This window comes from Apiospora kogelbergensis, assembly GCF_038363985.1.
Source record: "Apiospora kogelbergensis strain CBS 113332 chromosome Unknown utg000012l_segment0_segment0, whole genome shotgun sequence".
NCBI lineage: Eukaryota > Fungi > Ascomycota > Sordariomycetes > Amphisphaeriales > Apiosporaceae > Apiospora > Apiospora kogelbergensis.
Genome location: NW_027117429.1, coordinates 399,613 through 425,851, shown reverse-complemented (window position 1 = coordinate 425,851; position 26,239 = coordinate 399,613). Strand labels below are relative to the sequence as shown.

Genomic DNA, 26,239 nt, shown 5'->3' with positions numbered 1-26,239 from the left:
CCTTATATTTAGGATATCAGACCGATACACCCGTAACTTATGTTGAACAGTGTATTGGCGCTATATCCGCTACCGCACCTGTTATTATCTGCTTAATCCGCTCCTTTCGCAGCATCTCATGATTCAGCCGTAGGGCAAATCACTAGATTGATTATTACGTCTCCCAGGTAGTTAATCTTTGAACTCGAAGTACAATCTTTAAGTTCGCTTCTTTCAGTGAAGTCCTTGCAACTTAGAGGGTTGTACTGCACACAGCGGAGCATCAAGATTGCCATGGGATACCTTTAACCCTTTGGCTTGCTTGTGTGGAGGGGAAGGTAAAAGAGCATTTCATCGAATCGGACTGCATCAGGTTTCGTAGGGTATACAGTACCTGCGTCCCAAAGGTTTGCTTTGTCCATTAGTCCAAATGTGATACCCATGCTAAGGTGGTAAGCAACGAGGATCAGCACGATGATGTTTGGCGGATTTATCGGTCGCGGGCTGCAGGCGCTGCCGTGACGAAGATCTTAGTGTGCCGAATGGTGCGGTAGGTTCCACTGTCGAAAGCACTGTTGAGCCACTACTACCTGAAGGCAGACCGAACGAGAGCCCTGCAGCACGGGGGCTACTTTACAGATGGCTGTGTACTCGCCAATCCTTTCATACAGCGCAACCTCTACCATGCACAAACTAGAAGCAGCTTTTGATGAAAGGCCAGTAACTTAGTCGTAGGGAATGAAAAAGCCAAGGAAAAGTGGTTGTACGAAGCGGACGGAAACAAGGAGAAGAATAGGGTTTTCAGTGGAAGTACCCGTAGGAAGATCTGCCTAGCCCACTTGTAAGGGCTGGCTGGACCTCTGCGCAACAACATGCAAAACCGTTCGATCAAGTTGGGGACTATTGGTAAACTACTTTCTTGTCTACATCGTTGATGTGTAAGATATATTTGCTTACCCTTCTCGTTATTTGGCAACTCTCGATTGCTTCTAGTCAATTCAGACGTAGATTCTCATTCATCGCGTACCACCACACGGCAGTCCCAGCCACACTAATAGACAAGATGCAAGACCAATGGTGCACAGCCGCCATTAACCAAATCACGTCGTATTACATTACGTAGCCGCAGTGGTATGGACGGTCGCATTACCATTGCCTTGCTAAGTTTCAAGGAGCTATGTCAAGCAAGGTGAAGGTGAATGGACCGTTCGGGATGCGATATTCAGTGTGTTGTCACAGCATTTCAAAAGCATGGTCGCTACGCCACGTAACTTAGTACCGCCAGATAATGCGAAGGACCCTAGCTTGGTCGCTAGACGAACTCGTACTAGCCTTTCTTCTAGCGATGACGCCCTCCGCGCAGGATCAGAGAATCAATATCCTATCATACCTAGTTCATTCGCAACGGATATTAATGGAACTGGAAAAGGAAAACGGGCGTAAGACGCTCTCCTTGAATCAGCTGCCCCGATACTAAAAGGCACAGGTGCAATAAGAAAAGACCTCGACGCTTGGCCACGTGCATCATCTCCGAACTCCTTATGCCATAACGCTAGTCAAGGAGTTTGCCTTGCACCTGTGACTGAATCTTGAGCTACGCTGCCTTTCGACATCGGGAGTCGCCCTATTTTCCATCCGAAAATGCTAGCCTCCATGGATCAATGGCCCTACAGGTTACGGCAAGACAGTTCACTATCGCTAATGCTCGAATCGATCCATCAACGCCAGCGTGCATGCAGAGCTTGCGGTGTGCAACTCGATTGGGAATGTGCTAGACTTGGCAAAACATGTAGAGGAACCTATCTGACACTACAATACGGCGAAGCGACGAGCGGACGATGATGCCACTGGAATGGCTAACGAGAGGCCCGGACGAGAATTGGCCATTACTTGGATGAGTTCGAGTAGTTGAGGGAATCATATCTGAGTGGCGTGAATAACCGAGTCCCTAAGGCTTCGGAGGTGTTGGTCCTTCAATTCAGGTGGCTTTAGTGGCAAAACTCAAAGAAACCGTTCAGCGCTGCAGAACGTAGCGTAAAGCAACTTCATTCATAAAGATAACATAGGCAACTTCGGAATTTGTTTGAACTGACTGGGCAGGGAACAGTAGCAAGCTGGCCGGGTCATTATGAGGAAATTGAGGTCCTAGGGTCGCTGACGCGATCGTCGGAAGTAGCAAGCACTTGGGTACGTCTCAAACTCCCAAAGCATCGGTCATCTCTGTATCGTTGTAACCACCAAGGTAGACTAACGGAGACCACACTCTCCAATGGAGAAGGTCTATATGCGCTAGCCTGGCGGCCATGTCCTCTATGCTACCATCCTCGCGGGCGTCTTGTGCCGAGATCCTCATTGCGTCACGATACATAGAGTGATCCTTCGATCCATCATCCCAGTCTTCACCGAGCCCGTAGACACGGATACCTACGGCTACTGAAAAGAGACCGAGACTTCCAAGGGGTGTGAGTTCCCTGACACGTTCTTGAAGCTCGGCGACGAGACGGCTGTAAATATGAGCTTCGACGTCTTGGAAGTGTTGCGAATTAGACTGGCAGAGACGTCGCTCAAGCTCTTCTTCGAATGTGAGAAGTCCGTAGTAAGGCGCATCCGTGAAGCGGGAGATCTCGGGTGTCAAATAGTCCTTTGTCTCCTCCAATAACCGAGTCGACCTGGCGCGGGTTGGGTTGACCTGCAGCAAGGCCACGACGGAATTGTAGAGATCTTTGGATTTTGTTATCGTGTCTGCCGCCGCTGCCCGAACTTTAACAGACATATTCCTCAATGAGTGGGGAGGCAATCTGGTTGATTTGGCTGTTAAGAAGAGTAGACTTGATGGTCCCGAACAAGCGCTACTATTGGATCTCAAATTAGCCGCGTGTTTGTTGCTACTCGAAGAACTGGTGCCCGGAGCGTCTGAAATAGACCTTAGAGGCGGGGGTGGGGATGAGAGAGTTTGTTCCTCCAAGGTTGCGGTATACTCTCTAGTTCGTCGTGCAAACGCATGCATATTTCCAAGTGGATGTGGTCAAGCACGTCGGTGCTCAGCTTGGCTATTCGCTTCTCGTCAAGGAGGAACGTTTTGGGGAGTTGCTCGGAGCTTGAAGGCAGGATCAACCTGGACAATGCCTCGAAAAACACTGCCATATCGCCGAAAGCCGACATCGACCCGGGACTGGGGCAGATATCATGGGAGGCTATGGCAAACCACTGCTGTGCTGCAAGAGGGTCGAGCTTGCCGCTTTGGATCTCCATGTAGAAGAAATGCTTTTCGAAGTTCACAGTATCCTCGATCAGAGTAGGTTTCAGATAACGAATCTCATGGTTTGCAATGTCGAGCTTCATCCATTCCAACAAGCTCAAGAGACTACGCAGACCCTGGACCAAACCCTCTATGTCGTTTCTCCGGTTGCTGTTTGTCAGCTCGTTGTACATCTCGTCCACAAGCTCGTCCCTCACAGGAGCACAATGGGCTTTGAGCACGCCTGCAAGCCACAATGCGAGTTTCTCAAGATCGGCGGACCCTATGTAGAACTGCTGCATGATCAATTCCACATTGAGCCCCTCATCAAGGTAAACTCGGTCGCAAGGTGGGACAAGCGTCTGGAGAATTTCCTTCACCTCCTTCAGCAAGACCGGAAGACACCAGTCCAGGCTTTGCCCGAAACACTCCTGGAATAACACGGGGGCATAACCATAAATCAACTCATGTTCCTGTGCATCTGTCCATGAAGTTGCAGAGCCCACGAACTCTGTCGTAAGGAACTGTGCATTTGTTATCGATAGCCGACTTAATCATGACTTATTCCTAACATTGCCATGGCTCACATCATTTTATTAGCACGATCCATCATCCTCGAATCTCCAATGCATTTATTTTACCAAGAAGGGAAGCAGATGTGCAGCGACTGCAAGTGATACTCAACGCGCGGTTGCTCTTCGTCGAGACATCATTAACCCTGCATCCGAGGAAGTCGACATCGATTTGCTTACAGAATACATTCGCTGTCTGTGTTGCAAGTTTAAGAATGCCAAACATCGTGACCGCATTGAGGACGCAGAGCTCTTGACACCACTGATCGAAAGATGGAAATCTGAGATTGAAATTGAGCTTCGACCCCATGAGTATCTCCCACGTTACGCACTCCGCAGCGAAGAGCCGAACACATCTTCTGGTACCACCACAGGTTCGACTGTGTTCAGTCACTATACCCCGCTCTCCGTGTTTCGCCCGCATGTGAGAGACCCCGGCCCCGAAGATACCGTTTTATGCAAAATTCTCGAAGATCTTGTCAAGCGAGACTTTGAGACAGGCTCTCTATACATGTTTGGCCGCTCTTCTTCTTCTGGGCATGTGAAGATTGGATGGAAAGCACGCAGCGTTGAAGTGCGCCTCAGCCATTGGGCCAAGTGCGGATACGTACCGAACTTGTTGTTCCACAAGGACAATGTTCCATTTGCACAACGAGCCGAGACACTTACGCCCTATGAGCTGATCAAGGAGTGGCATACAGAAAGGCGATGTAAGGGACCATATTGTGGGGGCAAGAGTCATCAGGAGTGGTTCGAAGTCAGCAAGGAGGAATCAGAACAAGTCATAAGTCGCTGGGCAAGAGTCCTGAAAGAAGTTCCACTTTATGACTGTGAAGGAGCTTTGAAGCCTCAATGGAAGCAATACCTAAAGCAAGTGGCCATTGATGGGAAGGTAGTCACAGCTCAGAGTCTGTGGGAGCACCATGAGTCTTCTGCGGCCGGTACTTCAACGCGCCTGACGCCTCCCCATAGCTCAGCACATACGCTCAACCTCGAGCAAGTCAAAGAAGAACAAGAAAATAATCGGTTGTGTCCAGTGAAAAAGAGGAAAGTTCTACCAACCAAGTCCAAGGAAGAAGAGGTGGAGCAGCATAATGATCGCCTGCATCCGGCGGTTGAGAAGACTGGTCCTCTAGCATATGGGAAACCAAGCATGAGCTGCTCTAATTTGACGCCCATAGAGCCAGCGGTTGTCGACGAGTCCCCAGTACACAAGACTGATCCATCGCCAAAACAGGACCCCCTTCTTATTTCGCCACTGCAAACGCCTGCCCCTCCGATTGCGTCTTCACCTCACGTACTATTAGAAGTATTGGGCGGTGTCCACCCTTTTCCAAGCAATTCACAAATAGCAGAACTAAACTCGCCAGCATCAGCCTTACCAGCAGCCCAAGTTAAGCAGGAAAATGATTCCCCGCATTCGCTGCTCGCAGGAGTTGAGGCAGCCGCGGACAATGAGATAACCGAGATCGATGCACATACTGGGCAGAGTCAATCCAGTGATGAGCAAACACTCGTGGGGACACAGCCTTGGAACTCAATGAACGACACGACTGTAATGCGGATACCCGAACCTCGCAACGGTATTGCTGCGAGTCTAAGGGACGAAGTGTCTAAAAGCGGTAAACGGGATGTCTATATTAACCACAGACACGATGCCACAGGCCGGGCTTGCAAAGAATCGAGATCTAAGGAACTCGTACCGTAAGTGCTGATTATGATTGAAGACAGGAACCTGGAAACCAGCAACGTACTTTTATGGCCAAACAAAGTGGGCGATTAGGTACAGCAGGGAAGATCGCTTCATTTTTGACAGCACCAGGACGAAGGTTCCCCTCGTTATACTATCCGAAATTGCAGCTTATATAGCCTGATGCTGACGTCGTGCTTTGTCCAGGAATTCGCTCTGCCCATAAGTGAGGCTATGGATTAGTTCCCTGCAAGACCTAGCGAAACAAGTGACCAAGTTATTGGTAACAGAATGGGAGGAAACAAACCACGACAACGCCCGGCATCTAGTCTAGGTGCACGTGAGACCAGGGGTCTGGAGCCGAGAGCAGAGCCATCGTGCCTGGAAGCAAAGAAGCTGAGCCAGTCTACCCAGACAACCACCACCCTGGAATGACTTCAGGGAACCCGTTGACAGACTTGTACAGATCGCACAATGCAAGTCCGCTGGTAACGAATGCCAAATTGAGCGAGTTGGACATCGACAAGATCCCCAACAACCATAGGCTATGCCATGACCTCAATTTCGACCGGGACCTACAATTCCGGCCGAACTGGGATGGCGAGAAGGGCAGGAAGAAGCAGGCCAAGGCGGATGAAGCTACCCCTGCAAAAAGGTCTAAAACGGAAACTATCAAAGAGTGGAGAGAGGACGGATGCACCTGCGGACTGTAAAAGACGCGAGATCGTGTGGGAACCTTTATTTTATCTTTGTTCAATTATTTGTTATTCCATTACTGAGAGGGGAGTTGATGAAAAGGCGGCGGGCGTCCGACGCGACAATGGAGGACCGTGCAGAGATGGAGATCGTGGTGGACGCGCCAAACTCTATCGCGACGTCGGTCAAACGAGCGAAGCGGGCGAAGCCCAGCGCCAAAGCACGCGAGGCGCTACTCTCGAATGAAGGCGACAATGGAGCAGAGACAAGTTCGAGCAACAATGGAGTCATTGGACCGGAGGTGCTGCAGCGCATCTACGAGCTCGTGGCCAGCTCCCAGAACGAGATCCGAGACCTGAAAGAGATCATCAACAACCAGCAGGCAATCATACAGCGGCTCACCGCCGAGCTTCAAAATGTCACCCAGCAATTGGAAGAACTCAAGAACGGCGCGGCCCTCGCCGGCAGCGCCCAGACGAGCCCTCAGGCCTCCTACGCGCAGGTCGCACGCACGCCTCCGACGAGCCAGCCGAGCAAGGTACGCACGCTTACCTCGATGAACACGACGCTTTCCACGTTTACCGACACCTTGTACTGCACCATTGACACATCCCGGATGGAGGACGAGAAACGAGCCAGTGTGACCGCCGGAACGATTCGAGCCGCCATCGAGAAGGAGATGCGAGCGACGGGAGAACAGAAGGACTGGCGATGCCGCGCCGTGACCATGGACCCTAGGAAGCCCCAACGCATCAAGATCGTCTGCCGAGATGAGACCGAGCACCGACTAGTCAAGCAAGCCGCCGAGAAGACGAACGCGTCTGGCGCTCGCGTCTTGCGAGACGAGCTATACCCGATCAAGGTGGACAGCGTCAGGCGCACGGCAGTCCTCAACGAAAACGACGAGATCCGAGACGGAGCGGCCGAGGCATTCGGCCAAGAGAACGAGACGACAGTCGCCAAGGTGGCATGGCTGAGCCGGAAGGACAACGGGAAGGCATACGGATCCATGGTTGTCTACCTGACGAAGGCGGCCGAGGCGCGGAAGTTCCTCGAGGAGGGTTTCTTTTACGCCGAGGCGAGTCGGGCTACACGAGGGTATTCGAGCGACGAGAGCGGCCGGAACAGTGTTACAACTGCCAGCAGGTGGGACACAAGGCATTCCAGTGCAAAAACGCCCAGGCCTGCGGACGATGCGCAAAGGAGGGACACAGCCACCATGGCTGCGAAGCAACCGTTCTAAAGTGCGTCCCGTGTGGAGGACCACACGAGTCATTTAGCCGACACTGTCCGAAGCTGTACCCATCGAACCATGGCTAGACCATTTCGCATCATTCAAAACAACGTGAGGAAGCAAGGACCCGTACACGACGGCCTCCTCAACGATGAAGATGTACAGCACGCGACAGTAATTTCGATTCAAGAGCCTCACGCGAGGATGGCGCAGGGGTGGCTCCTGACGACACCGATGGGACACCATAGGTGGGTCAAGATGGTTCCGCCAGTTCGGAGAGAAGGGAGGTGGCCGATCCGGAGCATGCTCTGGGTCAGCAAGGAGGTGGAAGCGGAACAGGTCCCGGTCGAGTCCCCAGACATCACCGCGGCAGTCGTGCGGCTGCCGGAACATGCGGTCTTTGTGGCGTCCGTTTACGTCCCTGTGGAGGATCCCCCGCGCTCCAAGAAGCGTGCAGAAAGCTGCGCATTGCTCTTGAGGCAGTGAGAAGGAAGACGGGGGCAGCAGTAGAGGTGGTTATCACGGGGGACTTCAACCGGCATGACCAGCTCTGGGGCGGAGAGGAGGTACGGCTGGAAAAGCAAGGAGAGGCGGATCCGATTATTCATTTCATGGCCGAATTCGGCCTTAGCAGTCTGCTCCCGCGGGGCACGAAAACGTGGAGTGGCGGAGCCTACAGCACGACCATCGACCTTGTCCTAGCATCGGAAGAGATGAAGGATTCTTTAGTTAAGTGCAGGGTGCTCGACACGGAACATGGGTCGGACCACCGGACCATCGAGACGGTCTTCGAGACGACTACGCCAGCGCCTACGGGCCAAGAACGACTTCTCTTTAAGAACGCCCCATGGAAGGACATCAACACCCGGATCGCAGCGGCACTGGCTACGACGCCCACGGGCGGCACGGTCCAAGAACAGACGAACCGGCTGATGGACGTCGTTTTGGAAGCGGTGCACGCACTGACCCCTAAAGCCAAGCCATCACCGTATGCGAAGCGATGGTGGACGACGGACCTAACACAACTCCGGCGCATCTACACATACTGGAGGAACCGAGCCCGGGCCGAGAGGAGGGCAAGCGGCGCCAGGCATGACCTGGAAGCGACGGCCAAGGGTGCCGCCAAACAATACCACGAGGCCATCCGGCAGCAAAAGAAGAAGCACTGGAACGAGTTCCTCGCCGACAACGACAACATCTGGAAGGCAGCAAAATACCTCAAAGCGGGCGACGACACGGCATTTGGGAAAGTCCCCCAACTCGTGCGGGCAGATGGGACGAGCACCTCCAACCATACAGAGCAGGCGGAAGAACTGCTTACCAAGTTCTTTCCTTCGCTTCCGGGCGAGATTGCCGACGAAGGGGACCGCCCGCAGAGGGCGCCCATCGAGATGCGCGCGATCACGATGGAAGAGATAGAGCGGCAGCTGTTCGCGGCCAAGTCCTGGAAAGCACCCGGAGAGGACGGCCTCCCGGTGGCTGTTTGGAAAGAAGTGTGGCCGATGGTCAAGCAACGGGTTCTCACGCTGTTCCGTACGTCGTTGGAGGAAGGAGAGCTACCAACCCAATGGCGCCATGCGAAGATCATACCGCTCAAAAAGCCGGGTAAAGAAGACTATACTATAGCGAAAGCCTGGCGGCCGATCTCGCTACTGTCCACACTCGGAAAGGTGATGGAGTCCGTCATTGCGGAAAGGATCTCTTATCTAGTCGAGACGTTTGGGCTCCTTCCAACCAACCACTTTGGGGCACGGAAACGACGGTCAGCAGAACAGGCGCTCATGCTTTTACAGGAGCAGATCTACGCTGCCTGGCGTGGCCGGAGGGTCCTCAGCCTCGTGAGCTTCGACGTCAAAGGGGCGTACAACGGAGTGTTCGACGTCAGGCTTCTCCAAAGGATGAAAGCGCGAGGAATACCAGACCAGTTGCTCCAATGGATCAGCGCTTTCTGCTCAGGTCGTACGGCGACGATCCTGGTGAACGGACACACGTCCGAAAGCCGTAACCTACCACAGGCGGGTCTGCCACAAGGGTCCCCCCCTGTCTCCGATCCTGTTCCTCTCCTTTAATGCAGATCTGGTACAGCGGCGGATCGACTGCTACGGGGGCGCTGTCGCCTTTGTAGACGACTTTACGGCTTGGGTCACAGGCCCGACGGCGGAAAGCAACCGCGAAGGGATAGAAGCCATCATCAACGACGCCCTCGCGAGGGAAAGGAGGAGCGGTGCGACGTTCGAAGCGGACAAGACAGCCATCATTCACTTTGCGCGCCAGCCGTACAAAGCCGACCCGGCACCCTTCACCATCAAAGGACGGGATGTACGGCCCAAGGAACACGTCAAGATCCTGGGGGTTATCATGGACACGAAGCTCAAGTACAAGGAACACATTGCCGAAGCCGCGGCCAAAGGGCTGGAGGCCGTCCTGGAGCTGAGAAGGCTCAAGGGGCTCTCCCCTGCCACGGCGCGACAGCTTTTCACGGCGACGGTGGCGCCGGTGGTGGATTAAGCGTCAAACGTCTGGATGCATGAGTGCAGGTACAGGGCAGCGAAACCCGTCCACCGCATCCAAAGGATAGGGGCTCAGGCGATTGTGGGAACATTCATGACCGTGGCTACGAGCGTGGCGGAAGCCGAGGCCCACATTGCCGCGGTCCAAGACCGGTTTTGGCGGAGGGCAATTAAAATGTGGACGGACATCCACACCCTCCCCCGACAAACCCTCTTCGCAGCAGCACAGCGCGGATACGGAAGTTCCGGAGATACCATCGATCGCCATTCTATCAAGTAGCGGACCTGCTAAAAGACATACCCATGGAAGAGCTGGAAACCATCGAACCGTTCGCACTAGCCCCGTGGGAGAGCCGGATAAGGACGATCGCGGACGAGTCGGAAGCGGACTTTAGCGTCGAGCGTACAGACTGGGCGGTGCGCATTGCGGTGAGCAGCTCAGCCAGGAACGGGCTAGTGGGCTTTGGTGCAGCCATCGAAATACAGAATTCGATTCGAGGGGACTGCCTGCACTTGGCCTGCGCCATTACACTCGGTGAAAGTATAGAGCAGAACCCGTACACGGGAGAGCTAGCCGCTATAGCCGACACCCTACGTTCGTTGCCGAAGCTCCGGTACCGCAAGATCCTGCTCGTGGCGAGGAACAAAGCAGCGGCCCTTACACTGAGGAAGCCACGTCAACAGTCTGGGCAACGGCACATCGGTGAAGCCTACAAGGCCATTTCGAGCCTGCGAAGGGAAGGAAACAACATCGTCGTCGCCTGGCTACCAACGCATGAAGAGGACGAACTAATGGATCGCGCGAAGAAGGAAGCGAAGACCACGACAAGGCTGGGTACCGAACCAGGGACCAAAATGCCGGGGGCGAAGTCAACAACACTGAGCCTCGCGTGGGCGAAACGGAGTGCTCAAATAAATCTGCCGGAACGCGTCGGGAAACACTCCAAACGAGTCGATACTGCTCTACCAGGGAAACATACGAGGCAGCTGTACAACGGACTTTCGTGGAAAGAAGCCAACGTTCTTGCCCAGCTTCGAACAGGGAAAGCTAGGTTGAATGAATACCTCTACCAGATCAAAGCGACACCGACAGACCAGTGCGAATGCGGACGAGCGAGAGAAACGGTGGAACACTTCCTCTTCCGATGCAACAAATGGACAACATACCGAACAGAGATGCTACAGTGCACAGACACCCACAGGAGCAACTTGTCCTTTTACTTGGGTGGCAAGTCACCCTCGGACAATGAATTCTGGGCCCCAGACATGGAGGCCGTACGAGCGACGATACGATTTGCCATGGCGACAGGTCGGCTGGATAGGAACCAGTCTTCTCACTAACGCGTCCACTACTAACAACCCGTGCCTCAGACTGCAGGCGCCGCTTCAGCTGCCGAGGATAGGATGCTGGACACTTGGAGAAGGGCCTTCAAGCTGGCCTGGCAGGAAATGCTACTAACACGAGATCCTAAATAGGAACGTGCTGACGGAAATGGAGTGATCAACTGAAAATGGAGCATGCATGGGCTTTAGGTGACAAGTAAGCGATTCAAGAATGTACCGTAGATTAGCGTCAGTTGCCCTTTCGGCTTCGCCGCCCGGGCGTTAATAAAATGTGTGTGTTCTGGCTGTAGTTAACTTCAACGAAAGCCAAGAGGAGGATTGAATGAATTGAGGAAAGCGAAAGTGGTGATAGCGGTGGGAAGACTCAGGAGATGGCCATATTTCTTAGAGCGCAAGTATCATGTAGATCCATTATATATACATTGTCGGTTGCAGATATACTCAATAGATACTAGCATGAAGCCTGCTCCCAAGTTCCTCGATCGTATAGCCACAAGTTCCCAGGGCTGGCGGTGCTGCAGGGAAACTGCGGCGCGAGTAGTGGAGTGAAGACTACGTAAATTATCGAGGCTTAGTCGACTATACGAGTTCAACCTCGACCAGCCCCACCGGTTTGGCTTTCAAGGTGGAGTTGACAGATAGTTTAAAGTGCTTAGCCATTACGTCCCTGCATACGTAATCCTATAGAATTTCATCCGCCAAGACACTATCGTGCTCATAGAACGGAAGAGATAAGACGGGCCTATTATATCTACTCCTCTTATCTTAGATGCATATTAATATCCACTCATTTACCAATCAGGAACTGCGCATTTATAAGACCTAGTATAAGGCGACGACGTAAATCACGGGAGTGGACCCCAGTAGAGTCTAGTGGTTTGCTGGGGCGGTGCACGGTGAATACAGCCCATGGTGTTACGTTAGTTCAGTATCTTTGACAAGCATGTTCGCCCATGTGCTAGCTTTAAATATCGGTTGTTCTTACCTTTCCACCGCTCTGGGCTCTTGTCCACTTGTTGTGGCAGTGTTTTAGGCCCGCTCGCTACGGACTGCTGGACCAGGAACATACAAAAGTCACTGTCGTAACTTGTGACTGAGTAGCTGGCGGTAGGCATAATAACCTCCTACACCATCTAAATGTGAATTTCTGCACCCGTATTTCCATTTAAGCACCATGAGCTACCTATTGCTCCATATGAACAATTCAGATTAGCGACTCCGAGATGAAATACTGTCATAATTACTCGCTTCTCTTATGATCCTGATAGACAGATGAATAAAATCACAAAGCCCGCAGACTGTCTTTCAAAACCGATTTCATCCTTCATGCTGCGTTGCTTAGTCCTCCCACCCCCACCCCAACCCAAGACGGTCTTGATGTCTATCTACCGTGCGTGTGCGGGCGCCCTGTTCCTGAGACTGAGGGGCGTGGCATCGCTGTCCGTGACGTTCCATGTAAGCTGATAGAAACTGGAGCTGTCCTTTGGCATGGCAGCCCACAGGGTCTCCATGTTGCTTCCGTTTCTGTGATACAACATTTTGCCGTACCAGCCAAAGCCGGTTGTCAGGAGGGATGAGGTGTTCGAGTCCTTGACGAACTGGACAGCACCCGAGGCTTCAGGGAGCGCAAGCAGCAGCGTCTGGCCGTTGGTGGTTGCCGCCATGGAACCGTCCCTTAGAGTGACTGCCAAATACAGTAAGGTACAGCCATTGCACGAAAACGACACAACCAGACCAGCCATATATGTGGGCCGAGGAACTTACAATTAACTTCGTGAACGGACGAGTTCAGGTTACCCAGCGGCTCGCCGGTGATGTATGCGTAACCTAGGAGAATGAGTCAAAAGCTTCTCGGGAGTGTGAAAGTTTGGAGAGCGAGGGGCAGGGAGACGGGTACCATCAATATTGACAATAGGAAACCCCCCCAACACCACCAGCACCGTAGGCATACAGTTGCGGCTCCAGTTCAGCATTATTCTCCGCTCCTGGCCCTGAAATAGCGGCTAGGGCAAAGGGAATGCCGGTAAGAAAGAGCTGAGAGCGCATTGTCGTGGCAGAGGAAAAGGTAGTATAGTATAATGGGCGGAACAGTAAAGGAGATGATGTTGGGAAGAGGAGAGGAAATTTAACAGGGTGTATAGGCACGGCTAATGAGGGAAAAGATTCTTCTTTCGCAAATCTATTTAAGAGTACTGAGGTAGGATTGGAGGGCACTAATTCAGTACAATTATTGCCTGTTATTGCCGATGTGGACATAAATAAATTCAACAGGCGCTAGTAAGGTGACCTGGGCCAAACATATGGATCAAATATATGGGGGAGGGGTGACCCAGTAATAAGGCTATGTTAAATTAGCTAAGCCTCCTTACAAAATCGGGCAACCTCTAGCAACCCAAGTTAGACGCGGCAGTTATACCTATGAAGCAAATCTCGCTATGTTACCTCCGAGAAGCGTGATCACAAAGACATGGGTTGCGCGGCCGTGACGCGGCGCCCCCTGAAAATGGGCCCTTTCTTCAGGGCTGCGACATCGGAGGCATCGATTACTGGGACGACGAGCCTGAAGATGAGAACCCCGGCCTTTATCACTTTTCACACCGCTTGAGCTTCATATGATACTAAAATGGTGCTGTATGTGGGCCTATCCATAATAGGTTTTAATCATACCTCACAGAGGTGGACTGGTGCGGATGCGGGTGATAGTGTGAGGGCGTATGAGACTTTGACAATGGCAGCGGTGGTTGGAGAAAACATCCCAACTATGCCTATGTTGCAGCCCGCATCCCGGCCCTCAAAATATCGCACGCCTTACATATATATTTCTGCTCCGTGCTCTGTCAGTTCTCCATCACTTCCTCTTTATCACTCCTTTGATTTGATTTTCTTGCGTGGCTATGATGACCATGTTGAACTACGCAGCAGCCGTTGCGTTCCTTTCGCTCCTTACCCCTTCACTCACTTCTCCTGCGTTACAGTCCAACACCTTGATCTCAGCGAGAGATGCGTGCGCTGGCAACACTGCCGACACCCGTTCCGAGTGGTGCGATTACAGCATTGACACGGATTACAGCGAGGAAGCCCCTGAGACCGGAGTCACGCGGGAATACTACTTTGAACTTCTCGATTCCAATGTGTCCCCGGATGGCGTCGAGCGATATGCCATGTCGATAAACGGCAGCATTCCCGGCCCAACCATCTATGCCGACTGGGGTCAGTACTGATCGCGGAAGGAAATTGAGCAGCTTCGCCTCAGTGCTGACACTTATCATAGGCGACACCGTCGTGGTGCACGTCACCAATTCACTCGCCGACTCCACCAATGGCACCAGCATTCATTTTCATGGCATTCGGCAAAACTACACGAACCAGCACGACGGCGTGACATCTATCACTCAATGCCCCACACCCGTCGGCTCTACCATCACCTACATCTGGCGAGCTCTACAATACGGTTCGACTTGGTATCACTCTCACTATTCCCTGCAGGCGTGGGAAGGCGTCTTCGGAGGTATTGTCATCAACGGTCCGGCCACGGCTAACTACGACGAGGACATGGGCATCATGTTCTTGAATGACTGGGACCACGATACTGTCGACGCTCTCTACCTCTCTGCTCAGACTAGCGGCCCTCCCACGCTGGACAACGGTTTGATCAACGGTACCAACGTGTATGGGGATGACGATCACAGCGACCAGACGGGTTTCCGTTGGAACGCCACCTGGGTCGAGGGTTCGTCCTACAGACTCCGGCTAGTCAACGCTGCCGTCGACACGCATTGGAAATTCTCCATCGACAATCATAGCATGACCGTCATTGCGATGGACCTGGTTCCCATCACTCCCTTCACCACCAACGTATTGAGTATGGGCATGGGTACGAACGCCTACACCATCGACGCGATATGAATGCTGATGTTGTTCCACAGGTCAAAGATACGATGTTGTCGTCACGGCAGATCAAGCATCGATCGCCAGCAGTTTTTGGCTACGAGCAATCCCCCAGTCCTCCTGCAGCGACAACGACAGCTCAGACAATATCCGTGGTAAGCTTATCCAATCTAGCTTATCATATTCCATTGGTTAATCAGATGGAAACCCTCTAGGCATCATATACTACGCCAACTCGACGGATACGCCCACCACGACAGGGTTCAGCTTTACCGATAGCTGCGAGGACGAGGACGTCTCGAACCTAGTTCCCTACATCTCCAAGACGGTTGGCGACAGTGGCTGGAGCGATTCGGAGGCGGCAACAGTGGCTTTCAACGACGACAGTCTCTTCCGTTGGTATCTCAACTCGACGACCATGGTGGTGGAGTGGGTCGACCCTACAATCCTGAAAGTCTACAACAACGAGACTAGCTTTGTTGATTCCAACGGTGTCATTGAGATCGATGACGAGGAGTGGGTCTACTTGGCAATCCAGACGACTCTTGCAGTACCTCACCCCATTCATCTTCACGGACACGACTATTACGTCCTTGCGCAGGGATCCGGCACCTACAACAGCAGCACTACTCTCAACCTCGCCAACCCCCCAGGCGGGACACCGCCATGCTTCCTGCGTCCGGTCATCTCGTCATCGCCTTCAAGACTGACAACCCCGGTGCTTGGCTCATGCATTGCCACATCGGCTGGCATACCAGCGAGGGATTTGCTTTGCAATTTGTCGAGCGACGAAGTGAGATGCTGGATCTCATCGATTATAACCTGCTGAACAGCACTTGTGCCGCCTGGGAGACGTACACCGACTCAGTTTCTGTTGTACAGGACGACTCGGGCGTCTGAGTCTTCGACGCGCCGGTATCCGGTGGTCTCATGTATTTCCCCCATTGATAAGGTGGGCTGTGTCTATCACGGAGATTGGCTGGCTTACGAGAAGCTGGCGTCGCTGCTCACCCTTGAAAACATTCGCGAGGTGCACAAGCAAACCGAGGCTGGCAAAGGTATCGGGAAGACGGCGCTTGGAGTCGGCGAGCCTGGGGACCACCCAGATTTCCAATGAGTTGTAGTGGCTATGAAAGGTTAGACCACAGGTTCAACAAGCTTGGCGGAGTTATGGGCACAGCAGATGCTCGCATGATATCGAATCTATTATAAGATAATAGTTAGTAACTGGAGGAAATGGCGTTTAATGATGTTGGGAGATACCTCTCCTCACTTCTCTGCAAGTCTACCAGACTCCATACGTATCTAGACTCTTCTATAGGTACTCTGTCCACTTCTGACTAGGTCTATAAAGACCTAGCCTGCAACCAGGCTTCAGGAGTGGAAGGCCAAGGCATTTAGACAATATACTCCTTCACCCCTCCTACAAATGAATTTTCTAGTTGATTATAGAAGTACACGGGCAGTGTGATACGAAAGGAAGCGCTTTATCGTCAAGTGGTTACGGCCCTTCGGTAAGTAGGCCTACTGTTGAGCGCTCACCAATGCAAGGAGAGGCTTCGCAGACTTCTGAGCAGACTGGTTAGCCTGGGCGAGAAGAGCAGCGACCTTGACTGGCATGCTCAGAAAAGGCCAGTGGCTGGACTTCAGGCTGTCGGTGAAGGAGCAGGCGGGGAAGGCGGATTGGAACCGCTTCTGGGCGGCAAGCGGGTTGGCCTGGTCCTCCTCGGCAAAGATGTAGCCCATCTCGAAGCCCGAGGCCCACAGCTCAAAGACGGCTCCGGGTGAAGCTGGGATCTCACCTTTTCGGCCAGATTCAAATCCATGTCGTCGTAGAATACGTCGACCGGGGTTTCGGAACCTTCAAGGCAGATGACGTCGCCTAGAACTATATCTATTTCATTACCCACGGTCTTTTCATGACTATCTTGCCTGCCTATGAGTAACATCCATAGCGGTACTTTGCGAATAGCCAGCAAACGATGGGCTGAGCGAGGCGGGTTCAACACCACTCTTTGCGGAGTTTGTGTAGACATCCGCAAGGGCATCCCCATTTGATCAGGCATGGAGTCCGTACGTGCCGCTGCGAAAACTTTCAAGGGAGAAGCGGCCATCGTGGCCGGCGTGGATAACATAGTAGTAATTAGGTCCCTATGTGGGTGGCCTTCGAGCGGTGTCTTTGTCTCCTAGAAAGATGGTAGCCACTGGAGCAGGTCGCCCATCTGAAAGAGCTAGATGACCGGCAATTCCACTGCGGCTCTACTATGCAAAATCTATCAGCCACGGGTACTACTACTGGGCAAATTCTTTGTTGGCTCGTTTCTTGGCATCGCCTACCATCCCATCATTCTCTAGAACTGCGTAGTCTGGGGTTCTGTGTATAGGGTAAATAAGGAGGCACTTATCAGATGCTAAAGTCAGGGGCGCCATATGTTTCCCTGTCAGTTGGGTAACCTCCCCCACCCGTGGAAGTGGGAGGTGTCCTGGACTACGTTCCGCTGCACAATGTCCCCGGTTGCAGACTCGCAGTGTCCTTACTACCGAGTTAAGCCACCGTTATTACTGTCACTATCACTTATTGAGCATGCACTAATTGATAGCGGCTATACATTATATTAATAATTATAACTCTCTTAGGATATCATTATCCCCCCCTCCCATTCGATTTATAATTAATTCGATAGCCATTTTCGATCACCGGAAGAGCACACCAATCTAGGAGTAGTCAGGAGTGAGCAGAGGGAAGCCCTTGGGGCCGGCGTAGGCCTGGATATCGCCGGTGGGGGTCTGGCCCTTGACGATCTCGAGCTCACTGTTGTTGATCTGGTGGACGCCGGTCTGATTGCTCGAGGGGGAGATGGGCTGGGTGACGAACAGGGCCAGGCCGCCGGTGGAGCGGATGATCTTCCAAGTGCGAGCGGACAGTTCGCAGGTGCCGTTTTCAAGGCCGGGCAGGGTGTCGCCAGCCTCGGCGGGGGCCTGGGCGCTGCACTTGATACCGACCGTTTCCATGGTACCGGGCTGGATCACGGTGAAGGAGTAGCTGGAAGGATTTGCGTTTAGAACGTATCGCCAGAACGATGATGGAGAGCAGGCTTACGAGCACATCGAGCTGTGGGGGTGCAGCTGGCGGTGAAGTCGGAGACGTTGAAGATAACATCCTTGGTGGCAGCAGCGGCCGCAACGGTGGCGAAGGTAGCGACAGAGAACTTCATCTTGGCGGTTGAGTTTTTGGTTTGTTGAGGTGGTGTGATTGACGAGACTGGGTGAATGTGCTAAGGTGCAGTGTCGAATTAATTTTTGGAAAGTTGTAAGATCTCTCTGCCCTTTATACGACTGCTCCTCCGGTCCTTGGCGGGATGCCAAGGGATGAAACAGCAATACAGTGTGGTGACGATGATGATCCGTCATCGCCGGCAGCTAGACCTCGTATTGATCTAGGAAGGTAGATCGCTTCTGCTTCGGGACGTGTTGGCCCAAGCCGATCTTGGGCAAACGTTGCAATTTGTCGTATTGTGCCAATTATGCAGCGCAGGTTTGCTATGTGTACGACGAGCCGCGATTGATAATAGGAACAGGGGGCCGCGACAGACAAGATGGCGGGGGAGATGAGCGCGCCGTACCACCTTAACTCGCTCGACCATGGGTCACTGCATGGGCCACCCGGCTCCCCGACAGGCGGTGGACAAAAATAGAATCACTGCAAATGACCGGTACAGAAAGTACCCATTAATATATCTATTACATTGAAAGAACTAATTAAAATGCTATTCTACATTTCAATTATTATTAGCAATTCTTCTTTTATTCTTGATGCGCGTTTTAATGCTATTATACTCTTTAGGATTACTCGATTAGACTCGTGGTTGTTTTACTACGTTTTTTTTGCCCACCGCCTGCCCGAGCTATATACACGTATGAAGATGAGTTTACAAGTGCCCACTGCCGACCCAATGAACACGAGCCGCCCCTGCTCCGATCCACACAATTGGTGGTAATGCTGGAGCTTTGGATCTCGTATCACAGCATGTTAATGAGCAAGTTTCTAGTTGCAGATCCGAATGAAATGATGCTTTGCTAATATGAAAATTACTTTTCTTTGGCAGGCCAATGGTAATAACATGTGTCGCCCACGCGAGGAAGGTAATGGTCGAGGTTAACACGAAAACACGAGCGGGTGCACATCACGGTAAACCAAGAATCGAGCGAGCGGCTCCCACGATGCGCCTTAGCACAGGTAATTCTCGATTGATCGCATTGCTCTACCCCTGACAGCTTGCAGGGAAGATGCAGCTAGTTTAGGAGACTGGGCGAACAGAGATGCATTAACATTCGGCGCACGCTCTTGAACAGTTCATGTGGGCCGTTCAAAGCAGCTAGCGGCCAGGCCCAGTAGCAGCCACCACTTGCATACTTGCTAGGTAATGACGTCGATACGTGGTATGTTCTGTAGCTGCGCGCATGGAGCCCGCAGGTGACCTGGAATCCCTTCTCTCGTTGTTGTTTTCCAATTTCAATTCCTCTCCCACCTAGAAAAAAACCCCCATTTCGTGTTCTTTCGACAAGACGGCATACTTGCGATCGGCTGGACGGAAAATTCCCAACAAGTAAACTCTTCGAGGCTCTCCTTTGGGCTTTTAGGTCGGATGCTTGACAATGAAACTATTACTGCCCTACGACAGTAGGGCGCAGAAGTCCGAGATTGCAATGAAAGAACAACTTACGGCCAGATGTTGAAATATCCCCACGGCGTTGAAATACCGACCCCGCAATTTGGCGGGTTTTTGCCTGCGCCTCATCTAGCGAGCTTATGCATTCTCGTTACCATCTAATGCAACCAACGGTAATGTCAAGCTTGCCGCATCCGAAAGTTAATGATAATCTCAAACGACATAATTAGCCTGCCGTTAACATGATCATAATACGCATCTCCAGTGTAATGGCGCAGAGAACCTAGGAGACCTTTATTTTATCATTGTTCAATTATTTGTTACGTATTCCATTACTGAAAGGGGAGTTGGATGAAAAGGCGGCGGGCGTCCAACGCGACAATGGAGGACCGTGCAGAGATGGAGATCGTGGTGGACGCACCAAACTCTATCGCGACGTCGGTCAAAAGAGCGAAGCGGGCGAAGCCCAGCGCCAAAGCACGCGAGGCGCTACTCTCGAATGAAGGCGACATCGGACCGGAGACAAGCTCGAACAATAAAGTGTCCATCGAGCCGGAGGTGCTACAGCGCATCTACGAGCTCGTGGCCAGCTCCCAGAACGAGATCCGAGACCTGAAAGAGATCATCAACAACCAGCAGGCAATCATCCAGCGGCTCACCGCCGAGCTTCAAAATGTCACCCAGCAGTTGGAAGAACTCAGGAACAGCGCGGCCCTCGCCGGCAGCGCCCAGACGAGCCCGCAGGCCTCTTACGCGCAAATCGCACGCACGCCCCCAACGAGCCAACCGAGCAACGTACGCACACTTACCTCGATGAACACGACGCCTTCTACGTTTACCGACACCTTGTACTGCACTATCGATACGTCCCGGATAGAGGAAGATAAACGAGCAAATGTGACCGCCGGGACGGTTCGAGCCGCCATCGAGAAGGAGATGCGAGCGACGGGAGAACAGAAGGCCTGGCGATGCCGCGCCGTAACCATGGACCCTAGGAAGCCCCAGCGTATCAAGATAGTTTGCCGAGATGAGACCGAGCACCGACTAGTCAAACAAGCTGCCGAGAAGACGAGCGTGTCTGGAGCTCGCGTCCTGCGAGACGAATTGTACCCGATTAAGGTAGACAGCGTCAGGCGCACAGCGGTCCTGGACGAGAACGACAACATACGAGACGGAGCTGCCGAGGCATTTGGACAAGAGAACGAGACGACAGTCGCTAAAGTGGCATGGCTGAGCCGAAAAGACAACGGGAAGGCATACGGCTCCATGGTCGTTTACCTGACGAAGGCGGCCGAGGCGCGGAAGTTCCTCGAGGAGGGCTTCTTCTACGCCGGAGGCGAGTCGGGCTACACGAGGGTATTCGAGCGACGAGAGCGGCCGGAGCAGTGCTACAACTGCCAGCAGGTGGGACACAAGGCATTCCAGTGCAAGAACACCCAGACCTGCGGACGATGCGCGAAGCAGGGGCATAGCCACCAGAGCTGCGAGGCAACCGTTCCGAAATGCGTCCTGTGCGGAGGACCACACGAGTCGTTTAGCCGACACTGTCCGAAGCTGTACCCATCGAACCATGACTAAACCGTTCCGTATTATTCAAAACAACGTGAGGAAGCAAGGACCCGTACACGACAGTCTCCTCAACGATGAAGAAGTACAGCATGCGACAGTGATCTCGATTCAAGAGCCGCACGCGAGGATGGTTCAAGGGAAGCTTCTGACGACACCGATGGGACACCATAGGTGGGTCAAGATGGTTCCATCAGTTCGGAGAGAAGGGAGGTGGCCGATTCGGAGCATGCTCTGGGTCAGCAAGGAGGTGGAAGCGGAACAGGTCCCGGTCGAGTCCCCAGACATTACCGCGGCAGTCGTGCGGCTGCCGGAACATGCGGTCTTGGTGGCGTCCGTATACGTCCCTGTGGAGGACCCCCCGGCGCTCCAAGAAGTGTGCAGAAAGCTGCGCACCGCCATCGAGGCAGTGAGAAGGAGGACGGGAACAGCAGTAGAGGTGGTTATCACAGGGGACTTCAACCGACACGACCAGCTCTGGGGAGGAGAGGATGTGCGACTGGAAAAGCAAGGAGAGGCGGATCCGATTATTCATTTCATGGCCGAACTCGGCCTCAGCAGTCTGCTCCCGCGGGGCACGAAAACGTGGAGTGGCGGAGCCTACAGTACGACCATTGACCTCGTCCTAGCATCGGAAGCGATGAAAGATTCTCTAGTCAAGTGCAGGGTGCTCGACACGGAACATGGGTCGGACCACCGGACCATGGAGACGGTCTTCGAGTTGGCTACACCAGCGTCTACGGGCCAAGAGCGGCTCCTCTTTAAGAACGCCCCGTGGAAAGACATCAACGCCAGGATCGCAGCAGCGTTGGCCACGACCCCTACGGGCGGAACTGTCCAGCAGCAGACTGACCGGCTGATGGGAGTCGTACTAGAAGCGGTGCACGCACTGACTCCCAAAGCCAAGCCATCGCCGTATGCGAAACGATGGTGGACGACGGACCTGACACAACTTCGGCGCATCTACACATACTGGAGAAACCGAACCCGGACCGAGAGAAGGGCAGGCTGCACCAGGCATGACCTAGAGGCAACGGCGAGGGGCGCCGCAAAACAGTACCACGATGCGATTCGACAGCAAAAGAAGAAGCACTGGAACGAGTTTCTCGCCGACAACGATAATATCTGGAAGGCGGCAAAGTATCTCAAGGCGGGCGACGACACGGCATTCGGGAAGGTCCCCCAGCTCGTTCGAGCAGACGGGACGACCACCTCTAACCATACGGAGCAGGCGGAAGAACTCCTCACCCAGTTCTTTCCACCGCTCCCGGACGAGATTGCCGACGAAGGGGACCGCCCGCAGAGGGCGCCTATCGAGATGCGCGCCATCACGATGGAAGAGATCGAGCGGCAGCTGTTCGCGGCTAAGTCTTGGAAGGCGCCCGGGGGAGGACGGCCTGCCGGTGGCGGTCTGGAAGGGAGTGTGGCCGGTGGTCAGGCAACGGGTTCTCACGCTGTTCCATACCTCGCTCGAGGAAGGAGAGCTACCAACCCAATGGCGCCACGCGAAGATTATCCCTCTCAGAAAGCCCGGCAAAGAGGACTATACGATAGCGAAAGCCTGGAGGCCGATCTCGCTACTATCCACACTGGGAAAGGTGATGGAGTCGGTGATTGCGGAAAGGATTTCCCATCTAGTCGAGACGTTTGGGCTCCTCCCAACTAACCACTTCGGCGCCCGGAAACGACGGTCAGCGGAGCAGGCGCTTATGCTCCTGCAAGAACAAGTCTACGCTGCGTGGCGAGGTCGTAAAGTCCTCAGTCTTGTAAGCTTCGATGTTAAAGGGGCGTATAACGGGGTATTCGACGTCAGGTTGCTCCAGAGGATGAAAGCGCGAGGAATACCAGATCAGTTGCTCCGTTGGATTAAGGCTTTCTGCTCAGGTCGTACGGCGACGGTTCTGGTAAACGGGCATACGTCCGAAAGCCGGAGCCTACCACAGGCGGGCCTACCCCAAGGGTCTCCCCTGTCTCCGATCCTGTTCCTCTTCTTCAATGCGGATCTGGTACAGCGACGAATCGACTGCTACGGGGGCGCTGTCGCCTTTGTAGACGACTTTACGGCTTGGGTCACAGGCCCAACGGCGCAGAGCAATCGCGAAGGGATAGAAGCCATCATCAACGACGCCCTCGCGTGGGAAAGGAAGAGCGGTGCGACGTTCGAAGCGGACAAGACAGCCATCATTCACTTTGCGCGTAAGCCGTATAAAGCCGACCCGACACCCTTTACCATTAAAGGACGCGAGGTGCGGCCCAGGGAGCACGTTAAGATCCTCGGGGTCATTATGGACACGAAGCTCAAATATAGGCAACACATCGCCGAAGCAGCGGCTAAAGGACTAGAGGCCGTGCTGGAACTACGACGGCTTAAAGGCCTCTCCCCTGCCACGGCGCGACAGCTGTTCACGGCTACGGTAGCATCGGTGGTGGACTACGCATCGAACGTCTGGATGCACGAGTGCAGGTACAGAGCAGCGGCGCCGGTCAACCGAATCCAGAAAATAGGGGCGCAGGCAATCGTGGGAACCTTCATGACGGTGGCTACGATCGTAGCGGAAGCAGAGGCCCACATTGCCGCAGCCCAAGACCGATTTTGGCGGAGAGCGATCAGAATGTGGACGGACATCCACACCCTCCCAACGACCAACCCCCTTCGCAGCAGCACAGCGCGAATACGGAAGTTCCGGAGATACCATCGATCGCCATTCTACCAAGTAGCGGACCTGCTCAAAGACATACCGATGGAAGAGTTGGAAACTATCGAACCGTTCGCACTAGCCCCGTGGGAGAGCCGGACAAGGACGATCGCGGACGAGTCGGACGCGGAAACTGAGGTCGAGCACACCGACTGGGCCGTGCGCATTGCGGTCAGCAGCTCGGCCAAGAACGGTTTAGTTGGGTACGCAGGCGCTGTCGAAGTGAGGTCATCGACGAGAGCCAGCCCTTTGCTCGAGACCCGTGCCGTCACTCTGGGCTCGAGAGAGGAGCAGAACCCATATACTGGAGAGTTGGCTGCTATAGCAGATATGCTACACTCGTTGCCGAAGCTTCGCTACCGGAGTATCCTGCTGTTTACGAGGAATAGGGCAGCAGCACTCACGCTAAAGAAACCACGCCAACAGTCCGGACAGCAATATATCTGCCGGGCCTATCAAGCTATCGCGGACCTGAAAAGGGAAGGAAATAACGTAACGATCGCCTGGTTCCCGACGAGTAAGGAAAACAGGCTTATGGACCGCGCGAAGAAGGAAGCGAAGACCACGACACGGCTAGGCGCCGAGCCAGGGACCAAGATGCCGGGTGCGAAGTCAACAACACTGAACCTGGCATGGGCCAAACGGGGTGCTTTAACCAAGTTGCCGGAAGGTGTCGGGAAACACTCCAAGCGCGTCGACACAGCTCTTCCGGGAAAACATACGAGGCAGCTGTACGACCGACTTTCGTGGAAAGAAGCCAGCGTTCTGGCCCAGCTCCGAACAGGGAAAGCGAGGTTGAACGAATACCTATATCAGATCAAAGCGGCACCGACCGATCAGTGCGACTGCGGATGCGCGAGAGAGACGGTAGAGCACTTCCTCTTCCGATGCAGCAGATGGACAGCATACCGAGCAGAGATGTTACAGTGCACGGACACCCACAGGAGCAACTTGTCCTTCTACTTGGGTGGCAAGTCACCATCGGACGGCAGGTTTTGGTCTCCCGACATGGAGGCCGTCCGAGCAACGGTACGATTTGCTATAGCGACCGGCCGACTGGACGCATACCAATCAACCCAAAGGGGCACCCCATAAGGCCATCTACTAACCTATTATACTAATACTAACTACCCCGTGCCTCAGACTGCAGGCGCCGCTTCAGCTGCCGAGGATAGGATGCTGGACACTTGGAGAAGGGCCTTCAAGCTGGCCTGGCAGGAAATGCTACTAACACGGGATCCTAAACAGGAACGTGCTGACGGAAATGGAGTGACCAACTGAAAATGGAGCATGCATGGGCTTTAGGTGACAAGTAAGCGATTCAAGAATGTACTATAGATTATCGATAGTTGCCCTTTCGGCTTCGCCGCCCGGGCGTTAATAAATTGTGTGTGTGTGTACAGGTCAGTATTTTCGTGCGCGTACCTTTCACTGGCGCGACTGTATCACGCCGTCTTTGTGATACTCTCCAGTGATATCCCCCCCCAATCCACTCCGATGGCATCTGCCGAAGCTCAAAATCTCTAGTAGCATTGCTTTTTCTCTAACGAGATGTTCACAGAAGATGGACGAGGAGAGAGGGTGGACGAGCTCTAGGCATAAGCCGTTGCAAGATAATGCAGTAGCTCTACTGGAACACTTGCCGAGAAGTGCGAAAGGAGATCGGGGACCGAAAAAGAGTCAAGCATAGGAAAGAGGATGAGTACTAGGAAACAGCGAACAGAGCAGGACTGGGCACTAGTTGGGAATGAAGGTGTATGTGACCCTAAGCGAACAATACTTGAGCCTCTATTCACTTTCGGTATGTCCCTGCAGACTTTCGTGACATGCCTGACTGTCGATGCGCCTAGAGGAGCCATGTTAACGCAGCGTGCCATCCGCGTCATCGGGTCGAGAAAGCCATGACAGAAGCAGGTCACCCCCAGGAGACGGCTGATGAAGCATCGGCTAATGATCGCCCTGGCGTAACGGGCTAGAGGCGAAGGGGACGACGGTAGAAAGCACGCGGCCTAAGGCACTGGCGCCCACTTGTATTCCATATTTCATATCGCACGTGATAAAGGTACTAAAATGTATTGAATTTATATTTTTGTTCGTAGCTCGGCATTTGCCTCTAAGTTTCCTTCTGCGCCATCTACGCCGGCTGCAGACGATTG

The 26,239-nt window shown here is 53.4% G+C and overlaps 5 protein-coding genes across 5 annotated transcripts; 2 read left to right on the top strand and 3 right to left on the bottom strand.

The window, feature by feature from the left end:
• Positions 1-4,097: 4,097 nt before the first annotated feature.
• PG998_014562 (uncharacterized protein) lies at positions 4,098-5,497 on the top strand (the record flags this gene model as incomplete). The annotated part of the gene is made up of 2 exons (XM_066881378.1): positions 4,098-4,101; positions 4,164-5,497. 2 exons carry the CDS (start codon positions 4,098-4,100, stop codon positions 5,495-5,497), a joined length of 1,338 nt encoding a protein of 445 aa, XP_066723509.1.
• A 7,151-nt stretch (positions 5,498-12,648) lies between these two features.
• PG998_014561 (uncharacterized protein) lies at positions 12,649-13,309 on the bottom strand (the record flags this gene model as incomplete). The annotated part of the gene is made up of 3 exons (XM_066881377.1): positions 12,649-12,947; positions 13,028-13,090; positions 13,195-13,309. 3 exons carry the CDS (start codon positions 13,307-13,309, stop codon positions 12,649-12,651), a joined length of 477 nt encoding a protein of 158 aa, XP_066723508.1.
• An 857-nt stretch (positions 13,310-14,166) lies between these two features.
• On the top strand, positions 14,167-16,051 carry PG998_014560 (multicopper oxidase; the record flags this gene model as incomplete). Its single annotated transcript, XM_066881376.1, has 5 exons — positions 14,167-14,473; positions 14,535-15,137; positions 15,190-15,306; positions 15,367-15,833; positions 15,857-16,051. 5 exons carry the CDS (start codon positions 14,167-14,169, stop codon positions 16,049-16,051), a joined length of 1,689 nt encoding a protein of 562 aa, XP_066723507.1.
• Positions 16,052-16,675: 624 nt separating this feature from the next.
• Positions 16,676-16,897, bottom strand: PG998_014559 (uncharacterized protein; the record flags this gene model as incomplete). The annotated part of the gene is made up of 1 exon (XM_066881375.1): positions 16,676-16,897. The coding sequence occupies one exon, from the start codon at positions 16,895-16,897 to the stop codon at positions 16,676-16,678; it is 222 nt and encodes a 73-aa protein (XP_066723506.1).
• A 969-nt stretch (positions 16,898-17,866) lies between these two features.
• Positions 17,867-18,366, bottom strand: PG998_014558 (uncharacterized protein; the record flags this gene model as incomplete). The annotated part of the gene is made up of 2 exons (XM_066881374.1): positions 17,867-18,194; positions 18,218-18,366. 2 exons carry the CDS (start codon positions 18,364-18,366, stop codon positions 17,867-17,869), a joined length of 477 nt encoding a protein of 158 aa, XP_066723505.1.
• Positions 18,367-26,239: the final 7,873 nt, after the last annotated feature.